The sequence below is a fragment of the Callorhinus ursinus genome, unplaced genomic scaffold (genome assembly GCF_003265705.2).
Source record: "Callorhinus ursinus isolate GAN/ISIS: 27379988/994484 unplaced genomic scaffold, GSC_fseal_2.0 scaffold14, whole genome shotgun sequence".
In the NCBI taxonomy this organism is placed as follows: domain Eukaryota; kingdom Metazoa; phylum Chordata; class Mammalia; order Carnivora; family Otariidae; genus Callorhinus; species Callorhinus ursinus.
The window spans coordinates 19445008-19470127 of NW_027397076.1; the positions used below are offsets into that span (position 1 = coordinate 19445008).

Consider the following 25120-nt stretch of genomic DNA (forward strand, 5'->3'; position numbering starts at 1 on the left):
ATATATAAAATTTGTAACATTTCATGGTATTTGAACATCTAAAATATATATATGTTCAACAGTGTCCAATATTCTGGGAATACAGACTATAGAGAAGCATATTCCCAGAATATACATATCATTTAGAAAATTGATTTCAACTTTTCTTCTTTGCTAGAAATCCTTTTCTGAATAATCTTTAAATCATTTCTTATTAATAATAAATCACTCTTTACTATAAACAAGGGTGGAATATTTACTCTTTGATCTTGATTCCTTAGAGGTAGTGCTTCTGGACTAGTGTTTCATAAGTCAGTTCCAGAGATGTGGATTCTGCCCCTCATTCAAATTAGCCATTTGTGGCCTCAGTTTCTTCATCTGTGGATTAACTATGTAAACTACATTTATCAAAATTGTCTTTTAGTTTTAAAAACTACACGTTGGGGCGCCTGGGTGGTTCAATCGGTTAAGCATCTGCCTTCAGCTCAGGTCATGATCCCAGGGTCCTGGGATAGAGCCCTACATGGGGCTCAGCAGGGAGTTTGCTTCTCCCTCTGCCTTCCACTCCCCCTGCTTGTGCTTGCTCTCTCCCTCTCTCTCTCTCTCTCTGTCACATAAATAAAATCTTAAAAAATAAAAACTACATGTTCATGAAATAAGTTTCTGAAATCTCAAAGGATTAGAAAAAGACAAGTAAAATGTTTTTATAAGTTAATTGAAATACCTTTTTTATTATAAAATAAATTTGAGTCAAAAATGTTTGTTAAACTTTTAGTAGCAAACATAATGACATGAAAACATAGTTGTTTTATGAAGCCCTATTTCCTATTCTCTCTCTAGAATGTTCCCATCAAATTCCCACAGCTCACTTTACTCTTCTACTCATCACATTTTGAACAATATCCTTTTCTCCTTCACTGAGGATTCATGTATTACAAATTAATTTTCCCATTAATTATAAACCTAATTAAGGTTATAAAGAATGAACAGACACTCTGCTTCAAAGAGGAAGTGTTATTTGAACCAGGATTTGAATGATGAAAAGGAGATTTCAGGCAGAAAATAGAGAAAAAGCTATTGCATGCTAAAGGGACAATGTGAACACAAGAACAAAGGCGTCAAAGAGAAAATGTTAAGAGGTCCAGCATGGCTAGTCGGACAGAAGTGGCTGGTATAGCAAATGAACGTAGGGAGCTACAAATATTGTGGCCAAATTGTGAGGAACTTTGGATTTCATTCTCTAGGTACTGAGAATCAAAATACATTTATAGACAGTGAGGTGCTGTGACTAGATTTTTACAGATGCTACTGAAATGTTGGCAGTGAAGTTGAAATGGACTGGAATAAAAAAAGACCAGGAACAGGCGGACCACTGGTGGGTCTGATGAAATAGTTAAAGTGAGATCCATGAGCCTCTGAAGTCGGGCAGTGGACAATGGAAATGGATATTGTGTTTTAAAGGAAATTATTAGTCATCTGGAGGTATTCAAAAATATCTGTCAAGTTGATTAATGAATAAATGATATGAATTATTTCTATAAGGTTAAATTAATAATTTTAAATATGCCAAGAAATTCCTTCATGAAGATCCTTTGGATTTCTTTTCTCTCATATTCCTACTAGAATATTTAAATAAGCTTATTCCTTTAGAATTTCTTGATAATATCACTTTTTCTTTGGGCCATAATGGCTAATATCTTCTTGATTATTTGATAGGTGTAGAGATAATGGTCTGTATTACAATTATCTCCATGAAACACTAATTCTTTTATTTTGTCAATCAAACTCCATTTGATATAGGATCAATATTTATTGATAACACCAAATAGAACATTCTGAACTAATATTACTAACATTTCTAGAATTTCACAAAAGAGTTTAAACAAATTTTTTTTAAAAATCCCTCTGATTTGGTATTATCCAGGTTCAACTTTTTTCAGAAATGTTAATTATTTACTGTTGGTTTTTAAATTGGGCCTATGGTTAATTTTTAGCTACAACATAAAAGAAAAAGAAGGCAAACTACCAATAATTTAAGTATTTAGTATCCAGTAATTTAAGTATTTGCTAATTTTTTTTCCATAACCAAGGAAAAAATGAACTAAACAAATGGGTTTGATGATACTCTCTGAATATGGGTTATTCAAAGAAAAAAACTGATGTTTTTTTCATCATTTTTAAGGCTGGTAAAATCACATAGGAAGGATAAAGGAAGATTCACATTTTTGTAGTTTGGCAACTCCACAGGAAAGAGGTAATCTTTCCAATTGACTTTAGCAGATAAGTTCCACAGTGGATTCTGACGGGTCCATCTTGGGTGTTGTACTCCTACCTCACCAACTCCTACGTCTGGCTTCAGGGGGGTCGGGGGTCGGGCCCACGAAGAACCTTGTGAATTACAATCCCTCATGAAATACATGAAATCTACTGTGAATTCTACTGGAAGGAAATGGGGGTGCTGATAGAGCAGAGAAGAATAGGAAAGTGTGCTGGGCAGATAATAAATGCTTACCATGGTCCATATGCCTGGATTAAAGCAATGCTCTTTCTACTTACTGTTTGAAGGACATTTAAAAAACTACTTTATCTTGTTGGTTCTCAGTTTCCTTATCTATCAAATAGAAAAATTATCTCTCTTACATAATTGTTGAGAGAAGTTAGTGACATAGTATAAACTAAGGGCCTAGCACAATCCCTGCCTCATGTCTGGCATCAGTAACTTAATTAGAGCAGTATTAAGAGATTCACTATGTTCTGCTCACTGGACTTGACACTGACGATAAAATAATGAGTGAGGACAGTCATAGTCAATGACTTTAATCAAATACTCACCCAGACAAATGTTAAACTGCAGCCGCTTTGTAAGTGCTACACAAGAGAAGGAATTCATACTTGAGTTTATATTAAGAGGGGAGTTGACCGAATCAGAGGTTAGAGAAAGCCTGCCTACAGAAGAGGATATAGAGAATATTGAGTTGAGAGCTAATGAGGATGAGAAGATATTTACTAGGCAAAGAGAAAAGGGTTGAGCAAAGTGGTGTAAGCAGAGGCAAAAGGAAGGAGATATGCAGAGGCTCTGAAATGGGAAGAAATTATGAGGAACATAAAGAAGGCCCTTGTCTGAGCAGGGGAGCACAAAGTGAATTCACTTTGGAAAGGCAGCAAGGGGCCAGACCCTGGAAGCTGTGAAGCCTTTGCTAAAGTATTTATTTCTTTATCCCAAGAGCAAATGACAAGCCACCAAAGAGTTTTCAGCAGAGGAAGTTACATAATCAAAATGTGATTCTCCATTTCCATCTCTCCCAGAGATGGGAATGGATGGCAACCTCTGGTCTGGCCTGGTCAGACAATAACAGTTTTAGTTTGGGGTGCCTGTTTTTTAAAGAAAGGTATTGAAAACAACACGTGTGTCTAACACAGGGCAGTCACAAAATGGTAAATAAACAGATGTTTCACATGCATGAGACAAGACTTACAAGACTTATTTACTAAATTAGACCTGTCTCGTAACAACAACAAATATTAAACTGAAAAACATAAACTGTTTCCAAAAATTAATCAAAACAGCACGATGGACAAAGTAGCATTGAAAGAATGCAAGTAAAGATGAGATTATCATGGAGAGACTTTCTTCAAAATGTACCAAATGCTGAACTCCCTGAACCCTATAATGGGAGCCTACTGTTTTTGCAAGAAAACATTCACCATGTCTCCTATCCACTTGGGGCATAGCCCTGACACTTGTTCACTTTTAAGTAGCTCCTGGTTTCCTTCTGCTAAGGGACTGGATACTGGCCTGTGTCTCCTCCAAAGGTCTGCCTTCAAGGGAGAGCTCAGTCTTTCTGACCCACTTTTGACCTCCCATGAGCTTGCTGGAGAATCTTTGAATTGCATACTAGCTCCTTCTAATCTCTTCGATATCTGCTTTTTATTTTCCTGACTTGATTTCAAATAACATGATTATGCAGCAAAACTGTGGTGAGCAATATGAAGGAAACAAAAGATAGAGTTATGGATAAGAAAGTCAGTGATGATTTAAATTTAGCTAGAGCCATTGAGCTGTGCAGGTGGGAGGAGGAGACAGAATTGAGAAGGGAAAAGGAGGGAGGAGCAGGGAGAGAGGGTGAGAGTACACTGTAGAAGATGAGTATATTGAGTACTGAGATGAATGACTTAGTTGAATAAAAAGAAATTCACCTGAATTTCTGAGAGGTTCACCTCCTGGTTTCTTTAAACCTGGCCTAATTTATTAGCCCTTCCTTTCTGTTAGCTTCATAAAATTAGTATGGTTAGATTGATGTTTGCCAAGTTTTTGTAATTCTACCAACTTCACGATTTTTGTCACATATGCCTTCCCTTAGTACTAGTTATTATTTATTTCATATTATACACTAAACTGTCTTTAAATTGAGCCTTTAAATTTTTTTCTAAGAAACAACTTGGAATCATCTGTTTGATGTGATATATATGCATATTATATAAAAATACATACATTTTAATTCATACTCATTTGATAAAATAAACAAAATATTAATCTGTGCACCACCTAAAATCATCCTGGGAACCTTTACAGCTATGCATGTCACACTGCTATACCCATGATTTGAGGCAAGGTCATAGAGCCTGCAGCAGAATCTGAAACAACCTTTCTCATACTCATTTCCCTTTCTATTATAGTAATGCATTTCAGGAGTATAGATCCTTTATGCATTATTTGTATATATATGAAGTGTTTGGAAGATTTTGGCATAGCAAAATTACCCCCAAGGGCTGGTTAAAATTGGGATTACCTGAGTGGAGTCATTAATTAAATGATTTTCCAATACTGTCATACTTACTTCTGTTTTCAGGCTTCTTTCCACTTCTGCTTAAAGTGGTTTGCAGCACCATTCTGACTGAGAGTAATAACAGTCATTTAATACTGTGAACTTTTCTTGTGGTTCTTTTTTTCAAACATTTATTTTCATTAACTATGGACAGGGAAGTGGTCTTCTAGTTGGGAGCTCCAGCCACGTGGAGCAAAGCACTTGCTAAAGGATGCACAGTGACATACCAAATACCCAAATTTGTTTGCTATTAAGTGAAAGTGGCACACAGATTAATGACCCCCCCAAAGACATTAACATCCTAATCCCTGGAACCTGTTAATATGCTATGTTACATGGCAAAGGGGAATTAAGATTGCAGATGGAGTTATTATTGTAAATCAGCTAACTTTAAAATAGGCAGATTTTCCTGGATTATCCAGGAAAGTAGAAGAGGGAGATGGAAGGGAAAGTCAGAGTGGTTTGAGGTCAGAAGAACTCAGCTCACCTTTGCCGACTTTGAAGATGAAGGAGGCCATGAGCCAAAGAATGTGGACAGCTTCTAGAAGCTGAAACAGGCAAGACAAGGAATTCTCCCCTAGAGTTTCTGTAAGGAGTGCAGCACTACCACTAACACTTAGTCCAGTGAGATCCATCTTGGACTCCCAATCTCCAACCTGCAAGATAATACACTTGTGTTGTTTTAAGCCCTTAAATTTGTTGTTATTTGTTACAGCAGCCATAGAAAACTAACCCAGTGAACTTCAAATTTTACCTAGTTTCTGCTTTCATGGTTATAAGTTTGGCATATTTATTTTTTAACAAAGGCACACTGAACTAATTATGCAAATTTGGAATCCTACTCTCATTAAAATACCTAATTCCTAAATTTATACATTATTCTTGTTCCCAAAAATTATTGATGTTATGTCTGGTTAACATTTTCTTCTAAAAAATTAATACAATTCTTTTTAATGGTCTCCAGTTACAAGAACAAAAATAGAAGGGTTTTGGAGAGGCAATAAAATACTTGTTCTAAGTATTTTTTTAAAGGCCATATAGCCAGAGGGCTCTGAATTCAAATTAAGCTGTACCATTTACTAGCTGTGGTTTGGGAAAATTGACCTAAGCCTCTGTTTCATCATCCATAAAAATGGGAATAAAAATGATAGGACCTGTACAATAAATTTGAGGAAAAGATTTACCAAAAGAATCTACCAAAAGTCCTATGCATGACACCTGGTATGTAATTAAGTGCATCACATAATGGCGTTAGCTATTATCACTGTTTTTTCATTATCTTTCTGGTTTCGAAAATATCTCTAACAAAAAAGTACAACTTTCAAACACTTGCTGTTATCGACCTGCACATTTAATAATCTATGGCTTCTCTTTTAATGTTAATTTCTAAAGCAGCAGTAAACCATTCTGAAAATAGCATCTCCCTTAGCAATACTTAACCCTGAGTCAACAATTTTTTTTAAATTATAAATATTCATTCATTGACTAAATTATTAAAAAATATTATGTTAGAGGAGATAAGACAATGGCCTAACTACGGATTCCAATTAAGCTCCCTCACCCCACCCCCGCCCCCAAAGCGGGGCGGGCTGAATTCTTTGCTAGGCACCCAGTGAACTCCTCTAGCGAACCGCCCCAGTGTCAAAGGGGGGAGCTCCCAGCTCTCGCTAGCGCGCGTCTGTCCCCGGGCGGTGCCAGGTGAACCCCGGCGGAGCTGAGAGGCCGAGCTGGGACTCGCCACACCCGGCACGCGGCGCGAGAGGCGGCTGCAGGTTAAGCTTCACCCTTGGCGCCCCCGTGGCTTCTCTCTGGTGTGCGCTCGCGGCGGCCAGGCGAGGGGAAGCGCTTGGCCTGATTTGTTCAACTTCGGGGGCATTGGCCGCGCTCTGGCCGCCCTCTCGGGTCTCCCCCCCGCGCCCCTGCCCCGTCTAGCTTCCCCAGGGCTCCGGAAGGGAAGGAGGCGTGTCCGGAGCAGGCGGGAGGGACCGGTATAAAAGTGTTGGCGGCCCGCCGGCCCAGGCTTCACTTGCCGCCTTGCGCCGGGACGAGGAGCGCCGCGGGAAGCACGGGCCGTGGAGAGGGCGCTGCGCTCGGGCTACCCAATGCGTGGACTAGCTGCAGCCGCTGCTCGTGCAATATGCTGGAGCTCCAGAACATCTAAACGGAGTCGCCACACCGCTGCCTGGGCTGGATCACCGCGCTGCCTTTCCTTATGAAGAAGACACAAGTGAGTAGGGCGCGCCGGGAGCTTGCCGGCTCTCCTAGAAAATCGCGCCCGGAGCCTGGGGGAGGCCGGCTCGTCTCGGCACCGGCTGCCGGGGCGTGTGGGGCTGTGCCCGCGGGACGAGCCAAGAGGTTGCGAGGGAGGCGGGCGTGGCGTGCGAGTCGGAGCCGCCCTGGCCGGGTGAGCCAGAGAGAAGGAGTGGGAGCGATGAGAGGGAGCTGGTGTCAAGTTTAGAGCCGCTGCCGTTAAGTTTGGAGCTGTCAGTCGGGAACCGCAGTTCCTGTAAAATGGAAGGGTCCGTTCTTTGGCCGGAGAGTTAAGTTACTACGAGAAGGCATTTCTTTGCACGGGAGATATTTTCCCGTGGATTCCGGGAGATTACAAAACAGCTCCCAGCGCACCACGGTCGCTCACTCTCGAACCCAGGTTTTTGTGCAGCCCCGAGGTGGGCGCGGGGCTCGTGCGGACAGGGGTGCAGCTGCCCCTTAACAGCGGCGCTCCGCGGGGCGGAGAACCTGCCCGGCCAGCCCCGGAAACTTGGCTCTGCGCGGTCTTTGCCAGGTTTGCGGCTCTGGGTGAGTTTCTAGAGAGCCATAGATGGGGGGTAATACCACCACATTGCACCCACCTTCTTCCAGTACAGAAGAGAAAAAAAGTTTGTTGTTTTATTTTGTTTTCTTTTGTTTTAAATAGGCACCTCTAATGATAGTTATTGAGGTAATTTCCCAGGGCAGCTAAATTGTGCATTATACATAAACACTGTGAGTAAAGCACCGCCCAGGGGTACAATTAGAATTTTTTTTTTCCCCCTTGAAGCAGATATCTGGCTTATAGTTTGGAAAGGGCTGCCATGGTACTCCCACCCAGAGTTCCCTTCTCCATTGCAGTTCTTACCTCTTCCCACTTCTCCCCTTAGGAATTTATCTGTGTATCTGCCCCGAGTTGGGTAAAGCTGCCCTTTCACCCCCCAAGAGGATCTATCAGAGACTGCAATTCCGAGGGGGTGGAAGTGGTGGGGGTAAAAGGAAATTGAGACTTTGTCCAAATCGTCTATTTAGAATGAAGGCATCCATGTGCTGAAGATGCTTTACTGAATGAATTGCTTCCTATCCTATTTTAAATTGATGTGTGGGCCTGGGAAATGTACACATTCAGAAGGAAGTAGGAAGAATGGAGCCCAGTGCACAGGTGGAAAAGGCAGGGGGAAGGGACGTTTCCTGGCAGAAAGGAGGTTTGTGCAGTCTGGAGGGCAGCTGCCCAAGACTAAGGAGGGGAGCACAGGTTCCTGGGGCAAGAAGGTTAGGTTATAGGCAAAGCATTGAACACCACACCCAGGATCACCACACTGTGCTGTTGAAATGTGAATGTTAGAGACTGGCACCGAAAGAAAAAGTTTTAATGAAATTATTTGACTTGTACAAGCTTTTTCCTTTGTGGAATAATAAGGGCAGGGGACCAATTCTTGTTACAGTAGCATCTCACCTGAATGGTAGTGGTGAGAGCTGGTGGAGAAACCGCTACCTTCTAGTTCGGGGGGAAAAAAAAAAAAGCCTAAACCTTCTTATTTAAACAAGAACACAGGAGACAGATCAGGTTAATGTCCAACACTCCAAAGGGAGACGATGTACTACCATGTCACTTTGAGAGTCAGGAGGATTGATGATCCTTGCACCCTTGCTTTGCAAAACAAATGTGAGCTCTGTAATCTCCTTTCTCGCTTTGATTATATGGCTGTGTAAATCGGATTACATGGAATAATTCCATTGAAAACTAGAAAGAGGTTGATCTAGCCTGAAACGCTCTGGCGTTTGTGACTCAGTGCTGCCGACCAGGGACATTTGAGACTGCTAAATATTTTAGAAATGTGACCTGCTCCAACCAAGTTAAAGTGCAAGCCCTTGGGGGATCTTGCTGATGTTAAAGGGTTTGCAGGCAAAGGAGGGCAGTGCCCTTGTTGAATGAAGGCATTCATTGCCTGGGATCTAATGACCTTCAAGGTTTCCTTTAAGGATACTTCTAGCAATTCCACATTCTTGCCACTGCAAAGGAAGACACTTGGAAATAGTAGGAAATCAATAAAATCGTGGAAATAGGGGAGGGGGATTAGATCCTCCTTCAAATCGTTAAATTTCCTAATCCAAAAGTTAGAGAGAAATTTTCTGTGCAGTTTCTATGTGGATGGAGAATAGCATAAGGAAATTAGACATTAATAAGTAAGGTCATTTGTTCTACTGCATCTAATGTTATCCTTGCCAGGGAAGAATGTCTATTAATGTTCAACAGTTTAAGTAATCATTTATAAATATGGCATCAAACCAGAGTTCCATCATAAGGCAAATGATTCTGTACGTTTCCATTACCGACGATACAAAATGAGAATTTAATAATAGTAATAAGAATAATAAGTTTTAACTTGAATTATAAATTCTTCAAGAATCCCAGAGACACACAGGCATTCTGGCTTTTCACTCAAGCCAAGTGAGTGTGGAAATTCCATCAACAACCACTTGGGGTTTGATAAATGATTCTGTCATTTATTTAGCTTGGGTGATGGACTTCAGTATTTGGAAAACAATTACACGGGCAGTAGTCCTTAGGAGCAATTGTAACAATAAATTGAGTCAGGAGCCTACAGAAATGAATGTGCTTTGCATCTTTCTGATTGTATTTTATTCATGTTGTGTGGTTTTACAGTTTCTGAAGAGAATTGTGGCACTGGTTTAGAAAGAACATCTATTTCAATGTGTAGTCGTTTTTTTCAATGTAATGCTCTGATATACTGGTATATTAAATAACAATTGTGCAGCATTTTTGGCAAGACCAATTAGAAAAGAGCTGTCAGTTTAATGGGCCTTGTGCCATGTTTATCAATGTTGTACTTATATTTTAGTTTTGAAATGGTTTGTGAGAGTTTTCATGACTGCTGTCAGTTTTAGAAATACTAAGACAGGAAAAATTCATCTTGCAAACAGTGTAGAAAGGCCATTTTAGGCACACATTAGTTCTCAGAAAAGAAATAAATAGAATGCTTGTTTATGTTATTCCAAAGAAAATATCCTCTTTTGTCTTTATGAAATTTGTCATCTGTGTGATGATGCAAGTTTTTAGAAAAAATTTAACATTTATGAAAAGAGCAATTTTAAATTTTGTCCTTAAAGTCACTCAATTTGGAATGCATGCTTTGAATAATTCTAATTTATATACTTTTAATTGATACATTCTGCCAAGACTTTAAAAGTCAAGTGCTAAGTCAGTTACATTTAATAGAAAACAAGGAAAGTAACCATATGGAAATCTGAGGGCCTGAGCCAAACCAGTTAAAATTGCTAAATTTTATTTATGTCTAACTACCAATTTGAAGATAGTGATTGTGTCACATTTTTTTCTTTAATGATAAGTGACTGAAATTCTTCCATCACCATAAATAACATAAAAAAAAATCCCTGCCCAAATAGCTAGTCAGAATATTGGAGGAAAGTTTCTTGCATGGTCCATTGAACCCCACTGCATGTGCCTTCCCCATCCATGTCTAGGAAGTACCTAAGCTATAATGGAAAGATCCTAGGCTCTTGCTTTTGAAGACTTAAATTCTGATTTCTTTTTTACCACTGGTAAGACAAATGACCCTCAGGCAAATGGTTAAACTTCTTAGGATTTTCAGTTTATAATCTGTATGATGATTATCAACTAGTTATAAAGATTCTTCTCACGTGTTGATTGTAAAGGATTAAACAAAATTTTATATAGGTCTTTATCCCAGCACAGTGGCTTACTTTGTTAGTTACAATCAGAATTTATTGTCCCTGAGAAGAGAATCGCCTTGCCAGCAACTTATAAGCCAGTGAAAAACTGGCTATTGCGTCTAAATGATGCTTAACCAGCAAAGCAGAGAGATCAAGTTTTTATAAAATCTGGATCTATGGATTCAGTGCCTCCCATTATAGATTGTTATCTGTTTATAGACTGTGATTAACACACATCAAACTAGGATTGTGTGAAAACAAAGGCACTGTGTGGCATGAGCACTGTTCAAGTTTTTCTTTAAAGGTAAAACTAAATAAGAGCATTAGAATTGGAAATAAAAATATTGTTACCATATCTGATTCGCTTCCATACTTCCAGATTCTTGCTTTCTAAGTTGCCTCGGTATGATTCTGAGAGTTTATTGTAGACTAAAGATACTTGCTTTTCTGAGGGAGGCCATGCATTCATTTCTGCAGGGTGTCCTTTACCTGGCAACATGCAGTAACTTTTTTTTTTTCATTATGCAAGTTTGTAAGGTTTTTTTTTTTCTTTTCTCGATTACCTTAATGTGCCCTTTTGTAAATTAGGGTGTAAAGCATTTGGATATAAATCTGAGGAATGATCTTTTATCTTTGTTTTCCAGTACATGAATCATGAGCAGCTGCAAGAGACTCTTCTGGTGTTAGTCACCTGTGTAGTCAGAACAATTTATAAAACAAATTGAGGGAACACCAGGATGCTTATATAATCTATGCTGTTTTCAGAGTTATTTTGTATAGACTTCATTTCATAGAAACCATTGACTATAGCCTTACAAATTTATAGATGCAGCAAGATGTTTTTGCCTTTTCACTTAAGTATGTGTATACTAAAAACTGTTTACAAAGGTTAAGAGTTTGAGAAAATTGTCATTATTTCATCTCTACCTATTTCCTTCTGTCCAGAAAAAAAGGAGATGGGTAGGGGTGGGTGATTTTCTTATAATTAGGCCTCATGGTTCTTTTTTTAAAATCACAATGTATGTCATCTAAAGAAAGACTGTTCTTTATGTAGCTCTTTCTCTTTTGGCTACATTTTACTATTTTTCTAGGTTGCCACATTGACTTGGATATTAGGGGATGGAATTCTTTTACTAGCCCAGATACTAAGCTGTATGACTTGGGAAGGCCTTTTAATCTCTTCCAACTTGGATTTCCTCAACTGTAACGTGAGAAGGTAGGAGTAGGTGATTTCTAAGCGCCTTCCAGTTCTAAAATTTTCAATTTCTAAGATACCAGTAAAATAGAGGTTTGAACCTCTCATTTACATGACATTTAAGCTTCCTTTGATTTGGAGATTTATGTGGCCAATGCTTTGGTTTGGTGTGAATGCAAATTATAACCATTGTTTTATGATTATGAACCAGTCAATGGAGAGAAATGAAAGAGATTTAAGTTATAGGACATTGTACTTTTAGCCATTTCACTTACTACTTGATAATTCTCTATAATAAGAATGATATTTATACTTCCTATTTTAGCAATATCCATAGTTGAAGAGGATCTTTCTCTCTTCTTACCTTTAAATTCTCTAGGGGAGGAAGAATCCTAAGGCAAGGTCAGACAGCCAGAGGAGGTAGGCTTACAAAAGGTAATGAATGCCTCCCAGTATTTGCCTCTCTTTGCTACCCCTGCAGTCTCCAGCATCTATGTGCAGGAAGTAGAAAATGGAGAGAATCTGGTCATGCAGGAGAAGTCTTAGTGGGCAGTATCAGAGGAATGGGTCCTATTCAGTGCGGATCTGGCTCCAGTCTTGCCCAAATCTTGGGCAAGTCTTGGGCAAGTCATGGGCAAGTCACAGGCAAGTCTCTGAGTGGTAGTAGTATTACTGGGAATTGCACCCTAGAGTTAATCCTGAGAAAATAGTGAAGAGGAGGGGTCTGTAGCTGGATTCACAGAAGCTGAAAAAAGAGGGAGCAGCCCTTTTGCTTGAGGGAAAAGACAGTTTCTGTGGATGACCGTTGGCTGAGTCTTTCCTTGCCCTGGCTTTTTGCAGATCTGCTACAGTCTCTGGAACACCTCTCGCCTGTCCGCCTGCCTTCTTTCCTTAGCTTCTCTCTAAAACTAACATTAGCTGAGGTTTGGGGCAAGCCTAGTAGCCAGCAAGAGGTTTTCCTTAGCAGTCAGGAGCCATGACAGTCCTTTTCTTGTTGACATGAGAATATTCGAAGATCAGTTGGACCTCTCCTCCCGACAAGGGACCATGGATTCCTCAGAAAATATGGTCATGACAATGACAGTAAGGCTCTTCTACTCTAAATGCCTGCAGAGTCAAGTGAGCTCTACCTACTAAAACAGACAAAACAAGAGGCAGAGATCCAGAGAGTTAAACATGTAGCAGTAGCTATATACCAGCCACCTGGATGCAGGAATTCAGCACTTGACTTTGCAGGTATAGCTGTTGCTTTGGGGCTTTGAGTGCTGAGGATTAGAATGTGGTCTTGATGGGGGCAGTTAGGGTTCCTTTTCTTTGTTCCTGGTGCCCAGACCAGCAGCTCAAAAATCCAGCAGTTGCCTTGCAAAGAATGCCTTGCTCCCGTGGAAAAGGGCAAGAGCAAGAGCAAACCCACTGCCAGTGCTCACTTGAAAGAGCAAGCCTCGGTCTCTTTCACCTTTACAGAAAGGGCGGTCCCCACTGCATAATGTGCCTCCCCCTGCAGACTTGGGAGGCAAGAGCACAGCCCAGAGGGGCCCTTATGTTTGTCTTGTATACACACACTCTGTCGCCCTTTCCGGAGCAAAAGTTCATCTTCTGAACAAAAGCCCCGTGGGTGCTGAGAATTTTTCCCTTTTTTTTTTTTTTTTTACCTCGACGTAAAATCTCTGAAGCCAATGACCTTTCCATTTTAAGTGCCTTGACTAAACTCCAGGACGGAAACTCCTCTCCTAATTGGCTTGTTTCTCCTCATACAAGCGTTTGAACGGTATAATAACCAGCTCACCTATAGAAATGACAATTTAATAGTGGCTATCTATTGTAAGGGTCCCTCTTGTGCTGAGTTTTCCACTACTTCTTGCGGTCCCTTTCTCAATGCCCTCCTAAGCAACTGCCTTGTGAAAACACACAGATTCCTTGATTTCGAAGAAGAGTGTTGCAGAGAAAGTGGGTTGTGTTATAAAGGCCTTGCGCCCCTCCTGGGATGTGTTGTCCGTATGGATGGCTATCAACATTTATATTCACTGCAGACCTTCAGATGAGAGCAGAGGGAGGAAGGGTGGCAAGGTTTCATATGAAATGGTTTCTAATGTGATCTCGAAAACCCAAGGATTGCAAAACAGCCTTGGCAGTCACACATCATTATTTAGGGTTCTGTGTCAACCTACACTTTAATGCTTCTGAAATAGTCAACACATTAGGGATTTACATTTTTGATGATCAACTAAAGCTTCCTGTGATTGCTTTAGTTTGGATCTTCTGGTGATTTTAGAAAACTGCTCTATTTATTTAGCCCTGCCCAGACATCTCTGATGTGTTGTTCCATTAAGTAGAGGATGGACCAACACGTTATTTGACTGCTTGTTAGAAAGATAAATTATCACAGTAGAGGAGGGTGGCTGGTGTTTTCCGCCTCCAGGTGGTCTAAAATGGGCACTCAACTGCAGGAATAAAAAGGGAGCTTGAAAACATTCACGAAAAATGAAAAGCAGGTTATTAGCATGTTTTTAATATTAGATGAAATAAATTCTATGTAGGAAAGCCACAGGGCCACAAAACAGGGTTTCTATAATTCTTGTTTTGGCAGTAATTGTAACAGGTTGTTTTTGTGTGTGTGTGTGTGTTTTTTTTTTAAGTTTTGAAATTTTTCATTTTTTTAACCCCTGCCCAGGGAAATATTTTTAAGATTTTAGTACATGTTTGTTTATAATGTTCCATGACCATAGTACTATGTCTTAACAATATTTAGAAAATAGTAGACATCCCCCCACTTTTTGAAACTTGGATCTTTTTTACTCCTAAACATTTCAGTACACTTTTAAATCCCAAACTGATTTGACCATTATTTGTACTTCTGTACAAATGCCACACACAAATGATTCAGCTTGAAGAAAGGAAATTTACTGTAGTTCTGTGTCAAAAGTGTTTGACATTTAAATGTGTGGCTGTTTTAAATAGCTTCCGTCACTGTTTTATAAAATCAAACCACCCTCATGCTAAGTTCATGCCAAAATGCCACTTAGTAGAAAACTGTTCCAAGATCAATTAATTCATAGAACTTTTCTTCTGGGAGGTAGGTACTATTTTTTCAAATCCCATTTCGCAGATGAGGAAGCTGAGATAAGGTCTTTCTTCTGCCAACTCCAAGTGGTTATTGCCAACACTAACACCCAAAGAGATTTAGCTGGCCCAACCACAGTGTATCCATGAGGCTTATTTAGTACCCCAAAGATACACATTCTGTTTGTAGAAACATTGAATCAAAAAAGAAAAGCAGTTCAGATATTAAAACAGCTGCCATTGATATTAATTTGGACAACAGGGGCGCCTGGGTGGCTCAGTCTTAAGCGTCTGCCTTCGGCTCAGGTCATGATCCCAGGGTCCTGGGATCAAGGGTCCTGGGATCAAGCCCCGTATCCGGGCTTCCCGCTCAGCGGGAAGGTTGTTTCTCCCTCTCCCACTCCCCCTGCTTGTGTTCCTGCTCTCGCTATCTCTTTGTCAAATAAATAAAATCTTTAAAACAAAAATTTGGACAACAAAAATTTCATGATTCTAGTTGCCTAGCAGAGTGGCTTGTATATACTAGATGCTTAGTAAATACATATTGAATGTTGTGGAATGAATAGATACCTGATTCATGTTGTTAGGTGCTGATATATTTTTAAGAAGCTTTTTTTTTTTTTAAACAGAAGGCAAATTTTAATTACCATACTGAGTCTATTACACAAACATGTGTTTGGTTGATGAGTGGAAGGGCTAGTTGGTTCACCATTTACAGCATTAATTTTCAGTGAATATGCAGTATCATTTACTAACCGAAACAGGAGTCCATGCAAGAAAGTAGAAAACATTGGATTGAGTTCTAGATCAAATATATTATTGGTTCTGCCTCTTATTATCTGTATGACTTGTAGTGTTTTTCTCTGAACTTTACTTTCCTGATCTTTAAAATGGGTGCAGAAATAACTACCTATTATAGTACTGATGTGATGATTAAGTAAGATAGTGTCTAACAGTACAGTGACTTGCACTTAGTAAATAATCATTTCATTCTCTGCTAGAATAGTGAATCATGGAGCATTACCTCAAATCCACATTCTGTAGGGAATAAATTCATAACTAGTAATATACCTGGCTTTGGCTATAAGACTTGCATTCTGAATAAATGAATTAAAATAATCCTTAGAGATTAATGCCTTAACTGCCTTATTTGTATATTAGCTACTTTTTTTTTTTAACACTCATAGCACTCTTGGTAAATTCAACAAAATTTTCCCCCAATTTGATCTCCTTTACTTCCATTTCTGAGAAAGGAAAGAGTTATACAAAATAGACCAAAAGACAAGCTGCTTAACAAGAGAAAGAATAGCTTATTGAATAAGGAAATGATATGACTAGTTAATAAGTTAATATCTGGCTGCTCGCCATGGATGAGGCACCATGCCACAAACTGCACAGGTATATCTTATTTGATTCTAGTAAAAAGAAAAAAGAAAAGAAAGAAAATGTTAAGAAGGAGATATTGATTTTTTTAAACACATAAAGGAAACTAAAGTTCAGAGAGATTAAGAAAATTTGCCCAAGATTAAAAGGAAAAAAAAAATGCAAGTAAGTGGAAGAGCTTGGTTTTCAAACCAAGCCTATCTAATTCTAAAGACTAGATTCCTTCTAACCACTGCAATAGAATGCACCCATATTTAAGTATAAATGTACATATCCATGCGGTCTGAAGGACTTGAGATTGTGTGTGTGTAGATGATGTCTTTTAATCTTATATAGGCAAGACTGAGAGCAGGCAAAGTTGAGTTTCTGCATGAGGGACCAGTGCTTCTGACCACCACCTCCTCAGCACTACCCAGGAGTGTGAATGGTTGTGATGAGCAGCAAGACTCCCACAAGTCAGGGAGCCTGGAAGAGCCCAGCCTCTTCCACCTCTGTGGTCTTAGCCATCAGATGCATGCCTCATCTGTTGTGAGGGAGGCCCCTTAGAAACTCTAAAATGCCTTTTACTTTCTGGAATTAAGAATTACTGCCAAATCCTTGTTGTCTTTCAAAGAAAATGATACTGTTTTTGGCAGAGGGCAGATTTTAAAATATTTTAAAATTGTGTTTCAAAAAATTTCTTGGGGGAAAAAAGTGATGCATCAGGGATTACTTCAATCAGTTTGCTCTGACCCTCTTTCATGCTATTTTTGAAGACAATTTTAAGTGGCTGTGATCATATTAGAAAACTAGTAATAATGTCCTTATGCTTATGTCTGGCTTTTAAAACCATCAGCCGTCTAAGTTGTGACCTTTGCTTTGTAATTCCTTGTCAGTTCAGTCCAGTGCATGAACTTTAAGTAAAAATCATTTTCTACCTTGATGTTTTGATTGTTTAAACAAATGACTGTCCGGATACCCTTATGAGCGGTATCACTGTGTAACTTAGTAATACTTTATTGAAAATGAAAGTGTTAGCTAGAAGGAATCACTTGAGAGCAGGTGAAGGAGACAACAGAACAGAGGTGTGATGGACCAAACAGACACCAGTTAGATGGCCTGCTTTGGTTGGCTAAGCATGTAATCCTGGGCCTCAGTTTCCCCGTACCTTTCTCAAAGGTGGTTATGAAGATTAAATGAAATAATCCACAAAAATCCCTTAGTCTAGTGCCTGGCACATTGGAAATACTAAATCAAACGTTTGCTATTATAATGGGCATTAAACAAATGGTAAGTTTATCACTATCCATGACTTAATTGCAAAGTCTCCACGGTCAGCATGGAAGGGAAGGTTGAAGCCATCCATCCAGATAAGTCAGGCTTCAGATTCACTTTAGTCTTGAATAATTTGATTGTTTTCGTTCCCTACTTTAACGAAAATGGAGAAGGAGCTAAATGTGCATAATTATAATTGCAAGATAGTTTACCTAGGAGCAAAGTTACTTCTTTCTATCATGTGCCCAAGGTCACAGAGCTAATACGAGGTAGAGCTGCTCTATGAACCAGGCGGTCTGGAACCAGAGTCTGCATTCCTAAACTCTGTGCTACACCTGAAACTGGAGGGACAGAACATGAGTCCTTTCCATGAATTGGTGAGTGATTTCCTATTTTCCCTGTCTGGGAGGGGAAGTCATTTTCGGCATCAGCAGAAATATAGCCATTTGTCAAGGGAGAGTGGAAAGAGGTTTTGTATCCGAGCTCCTAAAGCTTTCCCTCTGGCTTTTGATTCTAGCTTGCTGAGGGATCTTAGGTAGATTATTCAGCTTTGCTTCACCTTTTCCTACCCAGCATTTCCTCTTCCATAAAATAATAATTCTTAGCAGCTTTCCTTCCTGCCTGCCTCTCTCCTCCCCTTTTCCTCCTTCCAACCCCCATCCTTTCCTTGTTTCCCCCTTCCGTACTTTTTTTAACGTAGACACAGTATGTTGTGTACCTGCTTTGTGATTGTCACTCAGAATTACACTATTATAAATAATTTTCAGGCCTAACACATTTTCCTACTGTATTGTTAAGCACAAAATTATATGTTTGTGCAAAAGTGCTTGACTCACCGACCTCAAAGATACGTGAAAGAGCACAGACTTTGGGGTTAGAAGGAGGCCCAAGTCCTAGCTCTGTTATTCACCAAGACTGTGTGCATGTTATTAACATTCTTTCTTTAGGGCCTTGATGTTCTCATAGGTATAATGGAGTATTATGGGTAATAGTATGCAGTTGGAAGAATACAAAGATTAAATGAGATAATATATGGAAGTTGGCTGACCCAGAACTGATGTTTGATAGATGGTATCTGTAATCTTTGGGGCTGTACTTTACCAGCAAAATATCAGTATACATCAGACTATGTACTGCTTTGGTTTATTCCATTTGTGTGGTGGCTATCATAATTTAAAAATCTGTTGTCATTGAAAAGCAGAGATTATGGGTGATTTTGGGAAGTAAGATTGTGCAATGGTAAACTGAGATTGGTAAGTGGTCTGGATCAGGGTCAGCACCCTCCTTTGTAACGAAGGATGCTGACATAGGTCTTGACTACCTCACAAGCTTGTGTGTGTGAGAGAGAGGTAATTACTAGAGTAGTGCTCTGTAGACTGTGCTGTTCTACTCAGGGGCCTAGGGTCATATTATTCTAAGCCTTGAGTGATTAAAAAATTCAAACTTTCCAAATCCTTAAAAGCTTTGCGTTTATTAATGTCTTCCAGAGTAAGCCTGAAACAACTTTATGTATAGTGTGTAGTGATAGCTTTGGAGACTCCTGGATCTGGAGTCACCTTTTCAGATTGGATGACTTTGAGTCACTTAATTCTTGTAACATTCTCTTTTTCTCATTTGTAAAATGAAGTTTATAATAGTGTCTAATTCCTCAGATGGTTATGAGGATTAAATGAGCCAAATACCCAGGTAAATGCTAGTTGCTTTCAAGCAAAATGCATTTTTGCATTCAAAACATTTTTTTTTTCCTGTGTTGAATTTAATACCTGTGTCAGAATCAACAGTTTGAGAGTGTTTTCAATATGAATTCAGGTTTTATTTTCTTGTAGGTAATTGTGTTTCAAGAGTAAGGGCTTGATTGTCCAGGTTAATCTTCAAGTAAGTTTTGTGTCAATCAAGACAAATGCTTCGGGTAAACAAGCATTACATTCTCTGACAGAACATGAAACCGTTATGTTCCTTTGATGGAGTGCTGACTTGTTCAAAGCATTTGTGAAAGACTAAAAACAGCTCCTGTTTTCTGACAGTGTATAATCTTAAGGCCGTGTCTAGAGGCTTCTTGACTGAATCTTTGATCATCGCTACCTCTGTGATTAAATTACCAATCTAGGAATGTGTGAAGTAATTTTGAGTTCAGTTCAGAGTAGGTCTAACACAGAAACTTGAACCAAGACTGTGAAACCAAGGAGCAAAATTTCTTTTAAATGCTTATATATATACAACATTCATTATTTTCAAACTCAAAGGAGAACGGGATGGAATCACTGACATACATTATTTTTTAAGTGATTTAGGAGGAGAGCTGGAGTACAAGGGATCTTGTACTTGCATCTTTCCCTGAAAATTTGTGTCCTGGCATTTGAGGGGTTCTGCAGGAACATCAGAACAAAGAATTTGCTAACACTGAAGATCATGTCTTGGTTTTAACTATGTGGCATTGGTGTTTTAGTCTCTCTAAGGGTGTCCATTTCATTATCCAACAAAACAAATGGTGATTTCTGTCATTTCAAAAGTTCTAATGCACACAATCTAGAGTAATTAGAGGAAGTCTTACTATGTAACTACTCTGGTTAAAATCCTCCCCTGACTTTTTATTATGAGGAAGATAAAGTCCAAACCCTCAACGCACTATACAGAGTTCTCTGATTTGGTTGTTGCTTATTTCCACCACTCTGAGTGATGCGTTTTATTACAGTGTCATCTAATAATGTACAGTGGTACGGTGATGTACCTACCACACTGCACTTGGTCTTGAAGGTGCTGTGGGCCCTTCCTTATCCATCCACCGTTTGTCTAACTGAGACAGTCTCTCTTCTCAGAAGCTCCCTGTGATGTTTGTTTGCCCTTATTCTTCACTCCCACTTCCCTTGTGTTTAGTGATCTTACCCTGCATTAAAAAAAAAAAAAAAAATGGGGGCGCCTGTGTGGCTCAGTTGGTTAAGCATCTGACTCTTGGTTTCAGCTCAGGTTGTGATCTCAGGGTCATGAGATCAAACCCTGCATCCTGCTCTATGTGAAGCAGGGAGTCTGCTTGAAATTCTTTCTCTCCCTCTCCCTTTGTCCCTCCCCCCAACTCACATGCTTGTGCTCTCTCTCTCTCTCTAAAATAAATAAATCTTCTAAAAAAAATTATACTGGGCACCTGGGTGGCTCAGTCAGTTAAGCGTCTGCCTTTGGCTCAGGTCATGATCTCAGGGTCCTGGATTGAGCTCCACACTGGGCTCCCACTTGGTGAGGAGTCTGTTTCTCCCTCTGCCCCCCCGCCCCACACTTGTACTTTCTTTCTCTCTCTCTCTGTCTCAAATAAATAAATAAAAAATCTTTAAAAAAATAAAATGAGATAGTGTGAAAACACTGTACTGAAATTATCTTCTTACTTATCTGTCTACCTGGCTAAAGTGCCTCGTATTTGTATCTCCAGTTAGTGGCTCAGCACCAAAATTTTGGTAAAGATTTTCTGAACCAAAGTGTGATCAGATGTAGCATTCCAAATACCTATCAGTATTCTAAGAGTGGATCTGGGTATTTATCATCTTTATGCCTGCTGACCTCAGTTGATGTCTGACCTCAGTTGATATAAGGAGAGTGATTTGGAAGGTAGGAAGAACTTTAGAACATTACTATTATACATTGATGTCGATAAGAAATACATATAACATACCTGCAGCACAGGCCCGCACAAACATACATTGTTCAAACATAATTCTGTTTGGAGAGAGAAATGGGCCACTTAGGTTTGTTAGAAGAGCATGGAGACCATGGATTTAAAAAAAAAAAAAAAAAAAAAAGGTGGGCAAGTTGCTGGCCGTCTTTTAGGAAATAATACAATAGGTTGAACGGCAAGTCCAGTGAGTGTCTGCTAATTTAAGATGTATAGTAGGTTTGAGAGCCAGAAAAGATGTTAGGCCTAATGCTGTTGCTGATGAAGAAAATACACACTTTATCTTGCCCCAGTGCTCACCATCTATGAGAGTGGTAGTGTGGATATTCCTCTTTGCAGAAGAAGAATATGAGCTTGGGGAGATTGAGCAACTTACTCCACATCTTAACATCTCGTCAGTCTTCAGACCTGGTCTGTTTGCTCCTAAGCCTTTGCTTCATACCAGTCTTTGTCATCTTGTATTGCCTAGATAGGGTGTTTTTCTTGATATATAATAATAATAAGACTATTCTAAATAGAGTAAACGGATTCTTCTTCCACATCTTGCCCGCATTCAAGATGCTTCCTTTTAGATTTTCTTTTCATCGTCTGTGCTAGTTGATAGTTAGCCAGTGCAGTAGACAAGGACAGGGTGTCCTATAGATTCAGACACTGATGTGTGTAATCTCTATCTAAGAAAGTGAGGGAAGACAAATATGACAGTAGAAGCTTTAGACGGTTCCATTTGAGTAGTTAAGAATTTAAGACAGGTGTGGTTAAGGAATTTAGCAAAAAAATGATGTTTCAGTACTTAAGATCAAAGATCTATTTACGTGTGGAGGAAGGTTGGTGAAGGAGTAATAAAAAGTGATGTTTTCACATTTCTTCTGTGGCGAGAATCCACCCTGTTAGTGACCCAGAGAGGTAATACAGCTGCTGCCAGACCAGCGATGTGTAGTGCAACTTTAAAAACTTCCTAAAACTCTTTTGATGCCAAGTTTTCCAAGTCTTAAAGGTAGGTAAACTTGTAGTGTGGCCTATTTTTCTTTTCCTTTTCTTTTCTTTTCTTTTCTCTTCTTTTCTTTTCTTTTCTTTTCTTTTTCTTTTCTTTTCTTTTCCTTTCTTTTCCTTTTCTTTCTTTCTTTCTTTCTCTCTTTCTTTCTTTCTTTCTTTCTTTCTTTCTTTCTTTCTTTTTTATTTTCTTAAATCAGGTTAGCTCAGTTTGGGGGAGAGAACAAAAAAAGTTAACATTTCTGGAATCTATAAAACTTCTCAGATTTTAAGTAATTACTGTATCACAAAGAGCAAAGTCTACCTCCTGCCCTAATTTGTAAGTGAAAGCTCCAAAAAGTACCGTAAATGAGAGCTAACACACAAAAATTAAACAAGCAGATGTGCAAAATTATTTGTGCAGATTTGGCACTTAATCCTACGGCAGCTGAAGCATATCTTTTAAATTTCACTTAGCTGGACGCACTGCTCACACAGGCCTCTCTTTACTTCCTGAGGAAGTAGATCCCCATTTTCCCCCCTGTGGTGAGAGAGTCTCTGTGCTACCCAAGCAGTCCCCTGTTTACATTTATTCCCCCATGCTGCTTTGATTCCCCAGCAAAGCAGCTGCTTTGAAAAGAAGCCCAAAGGATTATCTTGCAATTGGCTACCCACTCACCCTCTTTCCTGACCCAAGAAGAAAGTTCCTTTTTTTTTTTTTTTTCCTCCCGGCATTATTTAGAGTAAGAACTTGAGGGTTTAAAATATTTTTTCATATTCTTTTTTTTTTTTTAACCAGGGAATATTATCAAGTAAGCTTCCAAATCCAACTTGAGGGAGAATTTTAGAACACAAAATAGTTTACAGTTTACATTTCTTTTGAAGATGAACTCAGAACCCTTTTAAAAATTTTAAAAATCTGTGATGCCAATACTTACATCCTGTTACACTGGAAAAGATCTTCTTTTTAATTTCTGTTGTACATCTTCCTTTCTTTACTGGATTTGGAGTCTCCTTCTACATAGTGGTATTATGGAAAATGCTAAGTATAATTTCATGAACATCATGGTGAAAAATCGGAATAAAAGAGCCTGCCACTTATTATTGCATTTTCACACTAATAGGTACACCTAAAGCCTTTTGGGGGGCGGGCAGAGAGTGTCATTTGAGTCAGCTGATGAGTCCTCTGGCATGCAACTTTCTGTTTCTTACATCCAGGTCATGTGAGAGAGGAGCAGTAATAGTATGCCTCAGTTACTCTGAAGAAAGGTACCGTTTTTACTCTTTAGTCAAACTAGGAATGGATCTGGATGACAAAAAAAAAAAACCCATTCAGTTCTATGAACTTTTTTTGGGCTGCTTTAGTAGGTATAAGTCAACCATTGCTTTGGGAAGCCATAAAATTAGCATTTAAAAGCTGAACCTAATGTCATCACTTCTGAACATGTCTTCTCCCGAGTGAAATCCATTTCTCTGCAGGTGTTCCCAGTGCAGAATCCCCATGAATAATTTTTTTTTTTTTTATTGGCTGCTTTAGAAATTTTGATGGATTGCAACTCATTGGGGAGACAGGGAGAAATTTATAGTTGCCATATTCTGAATTCTAATTGAAGTCCAGAGTTGTAGAATGCTCAGACACTTCCACTGAACTTACTACAGGAAAGTACCTATATTCCAGATTTGTGGGGAGTTTTTTGTTATGGTTTTAATACCTGTTGAATACCTGTTGGGTCAATAAGGGAAAGTAACTCCAAAATTGAACTTGCCTAGTTCCTTTAGAGGGGGGATTCTGGGGACTTTACAGGAAGGTCGGCACTTTGGTCTATTATCCTACTTTGGCCACATCTGCTGGGAAAGGCATTTTTCTACTAGTTGTTCATTAAAAATTGTTTAGTTAGCCCACATTGGGCTCTATGCCCAGCAGGGAGTCTGCTGAGATTCACTCCCTCTGCCCCTCTCCCGCTTTGTGTGTGAGCTCTCTCTAACAATTTTTTTTTAAAGATTTATCTAGTATTTTTACTGCAAGGCACTGTGCTAGAGGCTAGAAATATAATAGCAAAAATTATCTTGTTGCTGTACTTCATGGAGCTTACAGTCTACCTTTGGTTTTATATCCTAATTTACCATTTGCATGGAGCTAGAGAAGTATTTAAAGGCACAGAGAAAATGACTTAAAGTTCAAACCAAAAAGCCTTTAGCTAATGGCCTGTTTTGAATAATTAAGAGAATGTTGCAACATTACTCAAACTTGTCGTTAGGATTTAGCAGTTATTGGACCCTAGAGGGAGAAGTGCAACAATGGTTTATGGCCAACTGATGAGTAAAACTCTTCTGTTTATCCTATATTCATTCATCTAAAAAATATTTATGAGAGGCTTCTCTGTGGCTCAGCACTGCCCTACCCACTCTGGATAAAACAGTGAGGCACTGAAAAGTACTGGCCTCATCGTGCTCCAGCTCAAGTGCCGGAGACAAATTATAAGCAAAACTGGTGGGTGATGTTGCAATTCTGTTGTGTGAATGTGGACACCATCCGCTGACAATTGAATCCTACATTATCCAGACCTCATCTGTGCCCCAGTTCCTAAACCCAAACTTGTACTGTAACCATCATGGCCTGTTCTATATAAGAGAGGATTTGAACTTTGTGGGTGCTTCAGTGGCAATTTGCACTGCATGCAATCCACAAATGTGAAGGAGCATACACTATGAGTGAGGAGCCGCTCAAGGTACTGGAGATAAAAGTGAAGAACAAGAATAATACAGTTCTCATCCTCACACCATTGACATTCTTTTCAGTAGGGACAGGTGATCAAAAAGTCCACTAAT

General features: G+C 39.3%; 1 protein-coding gene across 3 annotated transcripts in view; it reads left to right on the forward strand.

The window, feature by feature from the left end:
- The first annotated feature begins 6440 nt into the window (after positions 1-6440).
- KITLG (KIT ligand) overlaps positions 6441-25120 on the forward strand; it is an 87137-nt gene continuing 68457 nt past the window's right edge. The window contains exon 1 of one of the 3 annotated variants that reach the window (XM_073900534.1): positions 6441-7032. Coding sequence is in view for 2 of the 3 variants with exons in the window: in XM_073900535.1 (XP_073756636.1) it covers positions 7018-7032 (15 nt within the window). In the remaining variant the exon portion in view is untranslated. The remainder of the gene's footprint in view (positions 7033-25120) is intronic. The other 2 variants (XM_073900535.1, XM_025882605.2) reach the window with 2 other exon arrangements.